The sequence below is a fragment of the Nematostella vectensis genome, chromosome 10 (assembly GCF_932526225.1).
Source record: "Nematostella vectensis chromosome 10, jaNemVect1.1, whole genome shotgun sequence".
NCBI classification, from domain to species: Eukaryota; Metazoa; Cnidaria; class Anthozoa; order Actiniaria; family Edwardsiidae; genus Nematostella; species Nematostella vectensis.
Window position 1 is genome coordinate 14,284,633 of NC_064043.1, and position 7,640 is coordinate 14,292,272.

Consider the following 7,640-nt stretch of genomic DNA (forward strand, 5'->3'; position numbering starts at 1 on the left):
GAGTTTGTAATTTGCATTTGCGAGTTTGTATTTTGCTTTTGCTAGTTTGTATTTTGCTTTTGCTAGTTTGTATTTTGCTTTTGCTAGTTTGTACTTTGTATTTGCTAGTTTGTACTTTGTATTTGCGATTTTGTATTTTGCTTTTGCTAGTTTGTACTTTGTATTTGCTAGTTTGTACTTTGTATTTGCTAGTTTGTATTTTGCATTTGCGAGTTTGTATTTTGCTTTTGCTAGTTTGTACTTTGTATTTGCGAGTTTGTACTTTGTATTTGCGAGTTTGTAATTTGCATTTGCGAGTTTGTATTTTGCTTTTGCTAGTTTGTATTTTGCTTTTGCTAGTTTGTACTTTGTATTTGCTAGTTTGTACTTTGTATTTGCGATTTTGTATTTTGCTTTTGCTAGTTTGTACTTTGTATTTGCTAGTTTGTACTTTGTATTTGCTAGTTTGTATTTTGCATTTGCGAGTTTGTATTTTGCTTTTGCTAGTTTGTACTTTGTATTTGCTAGTTTGTACTTTGTATTTGCGAGTTTGTAATTTGCATTTGCGAGTTTGTATTTTGCTTTTGCTAGTTTGTATTTTGCTTTTGCTAGTTTGTACTTTGTATTTGCTAGTTTGTACTTTGTATTTGCGATTTTGTATTTTGCTTTTGCTAGTTTGTACTTTGTATTTGCTAGTTTGTACTTTGCATTTGCGAGTTTGTACTTTGTATTTGCTAGTTTGTACTTTGTATTTGCTAGTTTGTACTTTGTATTTGCTAGTTTGTACTTTGTATTTGCTAGTTTGTACTTTGTATTTGCGAGTTTGTAATTTGCATTTGCGAGTTTGTATTTTGCTTTTGCTAGTTTGTACTTTGTATTTGCTAGTTTGTACTTTGTATTTGCTAGTTTGTACTTTGTATTTGCTAGTTTGTACTTTGTATTTGCTAGTTTGTACTTTGTATTTGCTAGTTTGTACTTTGTATTTGCGAGTTTGTAATTTGCATTTGCGATTTTGTATTTTGCTTTTGCTAGTTTGTACTTTGTATTTGCTAGTTTGTACTTTGTATTTGCTAGTTTGTACTTTGTATTTGCTAGTTTGTACTTTGTATTTGCTAGTTTGTACTTTGTATTTGCTAGTTTGTACTTTGTATTTGCTAGTTTGTACTTTGTATTTGCGAGTTTGTAATTTGCATTTGCGAGTTTGTATTTTGCTTTTGCTAGTTTGTACTTTGTATTTGCTAGTTTGTATTTTGCTTTTGCTAGTTTGTACTTTGTATTTGCTAGTTTGTACTTTGTATTTGCTAGTTTGTACTTTGTATTTGCTAGTTTGTACTTTGTATTTGCTAGTTTGTACTTTGTATTTGCTAGTTTGTACTTTGTATTTGCTAGTTTGTACTTTGTATTTGCTAGTTTGTACTTTGTATTTGCTAGTTTGTACTTTGTATTTGCTAGTTTGTACTTTGTATTTGCGAGTTTGTAATTTGCATTTGCGAGTTTGTATTTTGCTTTTGCTAGTTTGTATTTTGCTTTTGCTAGTTTGTACTTTGTATTTGCTAGTTTGTACTTTGTATTTGCGATTTTGTATTTTGCTTTTGCTAGTTTGTACTTTGTATTTGCTAGTTTGTACTTTGCATTTGCGAGTTTGTACTTTGTATTTGCTAGTTTGTACTTTGTATTTGCTAGTTTGTACTTTGTATTTGCTAGTTTGTACTTTGTATTTGCTAGTTTGTACTTTGTATTTGCGAGTTTGTAATTTGCATTTGCGAGTTTGTATTTTGCTTTTGCTAGTTTGTACTTTGTATTTGCTAGTTTGTACTTTGTATTTGCTAGTTTGTACTTTGTATTTGCTAGTTTGTACTTTGTATTTGCTAGTTTGTACTTTGTATTTGCTAGTTTGTACTTTGTATTTGCGAGTTTGTAATTTGCATTTGCGATTTTGTATTTTGCTTTTGCTAGTTTGTACTTTGTATTTGCTAGTTTGTACTTTGTATTTGCTAGTTTGTACTTTGTATTTGCTAGTTTGTACTTTGTATTTGCTAGTTTGTACTTTGTATTTGCTAGTTTGTACTTTGTATTTGCGAGTTTGTAATTTGCATTTGCGAGTTTGTATTTTGCTTTTGCTAGTTTGTACTTTGTATTTGCTAGTTTGTATTTTGCTTTTGCTAGTTTGTACTTTGTATTTGCTAGTTTGTACTTTGTATTTGCTAGTTTGTACTTTGTATTTGCTAGTTTGTACTTTGTATTTGCTAGTTTGTACTTTGTATTTGCTAGTTTGTACTTTGTATTTGCTAGTTTGTACTTTGTATTTGCTAGTTTGTACTTTGTATTTGCTAGTTTGTACTTTGCATTTGCCCTTTAAATATTTGTGGCAGTTGCAATGACTACATTTCCCTTTAGAGAATACTTTATGATCTGGGAAAATATAAATACACGAATAGATACCAAGAAATAAACTTCCGTCATCCCCCGGTACTTTAACCTTTACATTAATTTACCTTTAAGGAACGTGCTGGTCATAGCTGGTATTAAATAACAGCAGTCAAATAGCGTAATACGAAAAGCAGGGGCGTAGCCAGCCAAAAATGCAGTAAATGTATGAGACATTATCTATAATACAGGAGAAAATGCCTATTGAAAGGGCCTTTTGGTCCCCCTCCTGTTAAAAATCCTGGCTACTCAAATCGAAAAAAAAAAAATGCATTCGCGAAGGTGTGTATTACTGAATCAATGTATAATAAAACCATTCCTGAATTCAGTTTTAGCGAAGTGATAACAGGAATAAACAATGTCTTGCCAGGTGGAATCTATCTCGGCCCCCGGCTTCGCGGGATATCACTAAAACCTCATCCAATATTTTTTTTAGAATCATCAAGACTCACGTTCTTTTAGATCAATACAGCAGAGAATGTCGAATTGGGTATTGTAGTCCAGTCATAGTACGTATCTACGCATCTGTAATTCATTTCAAAAAAGCAAACTTCGTCACCTCCATTTCCAAATAGTATTGTAATATAAGCCGCGTTTCTAGCCTCGCAAAGGAAAATTTTCAAACTGCACTTGCACCCCTCCCCCTCCCATCCTACGGGTTATGGTGTATGTTACAACAGGAACTTTTACGCACAGTTAACGCGCCAAATTGGCACAACTTTTTCACGGCAAATTCTTAAGCATCAGTAAAGTTACACAGCCGCAGCAGGCCACGAAAAATAGGGAATGGGGTGGGGGTGGGGGTAGGGGGCACAATACAGAAACATAAAGAAAATATTTGTGGTGGGGGGAGGGGGGGCAGACACTCACCTGCTCACCTATTGGTCATTTCCTCATAATTTTTGAAAATATTTGGGGGGGGGGGTGGGGTCAGGTTCTTCCAGTGTCCCACCCCCAGCTACGGCCCTGCGTTATTATGTTATTTTTTAATCCTTTTATTTCTTCATTACCAACAGAACATGACACGTGCCGCACAAAGTTTGACTTTCACTCTGTAGTGTGTACCATTGCTCTGATGTAATTTTGCGCCTTACATCTCAAAATCTCTAAATTCTAAAGCCTCGAAAGTGGACCTGCTGGTCGTGTGCTGTACTAAACTTCAGAATACAAACCCACTAATATGCATTCATCTAGTATTGATCTTTATTATATACATACTGAGAAATACTCACTGAAAACATATTCACTGGTCTCAGCCATTCGGAGACGCGAACGGTGTTTTTTCACCGTAAAGAAAAGTCGTTCGCGGTTCTGATTGGACGAACGATATTTTTTCACTGTACTTGAATAGCTTCAATCCCAACGCATCAACGAGTGCATAAAAATCGTACAAGCATTTTCCATTCAGTAATTTATTTATTTCATAGATGTCGAAATTTTAAAGATTAAAAAATGCACTACTTGTGTAACATGAGATACAGATTCGTGCGTGACATTAGCGAGACGGATTCATTTCAATGTAAGTTTCTGTCTGTCTTCAACTGAACCGTCGAACAGCACATCGGAGCCTCTTCAGCCAAGTCTAATAAAATGTTATGAAATAAGCTTATAATAAATTTCTCAGTATGTATATAATGCTTTGTACAGTTTTTATTCACGAGTTGTGCAGTATTAAAAACGAACAAGTGAGCGCAGCGATTTTTTCATGTAGTACCAGACATTTAAATATGGGAGGATATAATACAGAATATATACAGAAAGGGATATAATACAGAAAGATTAAGAAAAATATAGGGGGACCAGCCACACCCTCACTGGTCATTTCTTTGTTTAAAATACAGGGGAGGATGTACCAATACCCCAGTGCCCCACCCCTTGCTAAAGCCCTGTTGTATAGTCTGTCACGTTTTATAGGAATCAACGAATCAATCTTTCTTGAAAACTATTCTGAAATTATCTCCACCCCCTGAGAGTAATCAATTACTCTATATTTGAACATAACAAACATCACATGAAGAAATATATTACTCTCTAGGTACTGTATGGCTGTCAGTTTATTAAGATATTCACATCATACTGAAATCAGCCCAATTAACATTGATAATTATTGGAATAATTACATATTATATCTATATTTAATTACATGTATGGAGATATTGTAGTATTTGTCAATAAATTTGATACATTTGTTGTTCTCATTGTTTTCCCAAGTGGAGTACATATTCATTTCCTTCAGGGCAGAACAGGGACAGTCTATTGCAGAGACTAGGCCACTAACAATGCTGCACTTGTTCAGCTGTAAAGAAATGAAACAAGAGAAGGCTTAAGCATACAGCCCTTGTGTAAGCATATGCAGTTAGAGTATGGTGTAGATTATTTTATTTCAAATTATTTGTCAGTACAATACTCAATATATAAGTAAACTCCACCCCCTGAGATAGAAACTTTTGTATCTAAGAAAGAAACTTTTGTATCAAGAAAGATGGCACTTTTAGGAAGTGCATCAATATATTCAATGAAGACACTTCAGAGTTGTCTCTTAGTGCGAGTTTTGTGACAATTGGCAGATGTTGCCATCTGGAACATACTTAGCCAAATAGAGAAGTTCTAATTTTATCCCTAGAAAACAGAACCACTGATTACTAGAGCAGCAAAACCACTTATCACTGAATCCTTCAGGCCAAGGGGGATCTTTATATCAGATGACAAGGATGCTTGTAGCTTGAAATATCTTAAAAAAATCCTGTCCATACTATATGGGGGTCCCCCTCCAGGAATCTAAGGGTGTGAGCATTGCCCTCAGTATGTCCCTATGGACATCAGCTTTAATGCTCTTGGCCAAACTCACCTATCAAAGGTGATCCTAGGGGCTTGCCTGTCACATGACCACTCACACAATTCAGGGCGTCCATCAGGTTAACACGAACCATCTTTAAACGCCTCAAGTTGCGCTGGCTAATTAGTTCCCTCTCTGATTGGCTGAGAGTTGTTTGCATCAGGAAGACATGGTTGTGCACCGGGTCTGGTGTCAGGTCTATGGATGGACTTGATAGCTTGAAGACTTTCTGTGAAGCACTGGATGTTTTGGGAGTCTCTTTGGGTACAGATTCCCAAGCATGATCCTTTATAGCACCTAGCTTACTCTTTAGTCTTGAATTCTCTTCTCTTAGCTTTTCGAGCGCTGTATTCAGCACATCAACCTGTCCTGACATTCTCTCAAGGGCATTCTCACTGGAGACTGCTGTGTTCTTATGGATCTGGTCGAGTTGTTTCAGATTTTCTAATGATCTACCGAGCTGTGACGTGAGTTCACTGTTCTCCAGCTCAAGATCATCAATGTACTTCTGCAGAGCTAATTTCTGCTCATCAGTCTTCCTGAGCATTTCTTTCATCGTCGCCATCACACCCTTGGTGGCCTCTGTAGACCTCTCTGCTCCCCTCAGCTCCACCCTTAGCTCTGTTTTCTCATTTTCCATACGTTCAAGCTCATCTTGAAGGGATTCAATTTTGTTGTCTTTGACTTTAAGCTCATTGTTTAGATTATCTAGTTCAGCTTGAAGGAGGAGGTTTTCGTTAATGAGGTTTTCATTGTTATGATTTACTGCGGCAAAAAGACTTTCCAAGGTTTCAGTTTGTTGTTTGTAGTGTTTTAGATCTTCTTGAATCCTAGCTCCCGAGATAACTGGGGCCACACAAGTAGAGTGCTTGATTGTGTCTGTGATCTGGCAAAAAAATAGAAATCATAAAACTCGTGTTGCTGTCTGCATTTTGCAACGATCTCATCTCTTTGTGGATTGTAAAAGAGGCGACCAGGAAAGCCTAGCAAACAAGTTCATGAACAATATCATAAGCTTCTCAAGAAACTTAAAAAGTATCTTGCTAAACGTAAGTTAATGGACTTCAATAGAGATTTGGGAGCGCGAATACTAATGAATTTACCTTATCAGGAGATCCCTTATTTGCAAATTCGCGACTTTCTTGTCGACAAGCAGGTGCTGCCGTATTATCAGGGACTGCACTAAGCTGTGTTGAGACTGCTTCGTCCCCTCTGATCACCGGTGGCTTCCAATCGCTCCCTTTCTTGCTCAGTGTCGAGCTCGGCCGCTTGCAAGAGGAAGGTGGGATAACCACCTTTCGAGGGCAAAGCGACGACTTGTCAAATTTCAGCGTCAACATATTTGACCTTGAAGGGCAACCAAATCGGGCGCTCCTCGCAAACGCAGACATCTTTAGTTAAGAACAATTCAAATAATTTTTCTGAAAGTAAAACTGATAGACTTCCTCGTGAAAAACGTATGACTTTTTGTGACTGAGAAATCTTCGCATAAATATTTATGAAGTTGCCACATAAACCAGAGAGGGGAGGGTACGTCACAACGCGCGTGCTCAACCCTGCTTCCTGATTGGCTGGGCTACTCGAGGATTCAGGCGCGCTTGCGAAAATCGATCTTCCGCTCGCGACGAAGGTTCCCCCGAAATCAAAAGAAACAAGAACCACAACAAGTAACGAAGGGATATCTTGATTTGACGTAGATAACACCCCCTTTTTTTATAAGAACGTCCAGCCTGAGATTTCACCAAATTTTAAGAACATGCTAAGAACATGCCGAGGCTGAGATACGCAGATAGCAGAAAAATTTCCTTTTTTAGTCCTGATGCGTTCTAAAATGCAGAATCAAATTGTGCTCATAGTAACAAGCTTATTATTGCTATTGATCATAAGTGTAATTATATTCTCTTCCTAATAATTCATTGGGTATTATATTCTTTATATACAATAAAATTTAAGAACATCGTTATGAACATATTCAGCCTCAAAATGTCCCAAAAATAAGAACGGCCCAGCCTCAACTGAAAATTAGGCGTTCTTATAAAATTAAAGAGTGTACATAAATATCATGTGCATCTGAATTGCAGCTCATTACGCCAGCTCAGAACTCGTGCACTGGGGGCACGTGACCCCTCCAATATTTTTAAAAAATTATAAGGAAATGACCAGTAGGGGAGTTGCTCTGCCCCAAAATATTTTCTTAATGTTTCTGTATTGTGCCCCCCCCCCCCCCCCCCCCCCCCCCACCCACCTCATATATTTTGAAGCTTTGAATGTGCGGCATGTGTGAAATCGCATGATCTCCGACGTCCGGGAAAATATGAAATTTTGTAAGCTTTGAAACGCCAAAATTACTTTTGACACAAGGTTCTATATTATTACTTATGAAATTTTCAAATAAGAT

General features: G+C 36.8%; 1 protein-coding gene across 2 annotated transcripts; it reads right to left on the reverse strand.

Annotated features, from left to right (window-relative positions):
- Positions 1 to 4,442: 4,442 nt before the first annotated feature.
- Positions 4,443 to 6,694, reverse strand: LOC125573312 (major antigen-like). Of its 2 annotated transcripts, none has more exons than XM_048733862.1 (3): positions 6,346 to 6,694; positions 5,301 to 6,128; positions 4,443 to 4,702 (listed from the first exon to the last, which is right to left on the reverse strand). In XM_048733862.1, the coding sequence occupies exons 1-3, from the start codon at positions 6,631 to 6,633 to the stop codon at positions 4,523 to 4,525; spliced, it is 1,296 nt and encodes a 431-aa protein (XP_048589819.1). In that variant the 5' UTR covers positions 6,634 to 6,694; the 3' UTR covers positions 4,443 to 4,522. The 2 variants fall into 2 exon arrangements, with proteins under 2 accessions (XP_048589819.1, XP_048589820.1); XM_048733863.1 differs by having other exon boundaries at positions 5,255 to 6,128.
- Positions 6,695 to 7,640: the final 946 nt, after the last annotated feature.

Coding starts and splice junctions, on each gene's coding strand:
- LOC125573312 (XM_048733862.1), bottom strand. CDS start 6,633: ATGTCTGCGTTTGCGAGGAGCGCCCGATTTGGTTGCCCTTCAAGGTCA. Junction 6,129..6,345: donor ATAAGGGATCTCCTGATAAG/GTAAATTCATTA, acceptor TTTTTTTGCCAG/ATCACAGACACAATCAAGCA. Junction 4,703..5,300: donor TGATGGACGCCCTGAATTGT/GTGAGTGGTCAT, acceptor ATTTCTTTACAG/CTGAACAAGTGCAGCATTGT.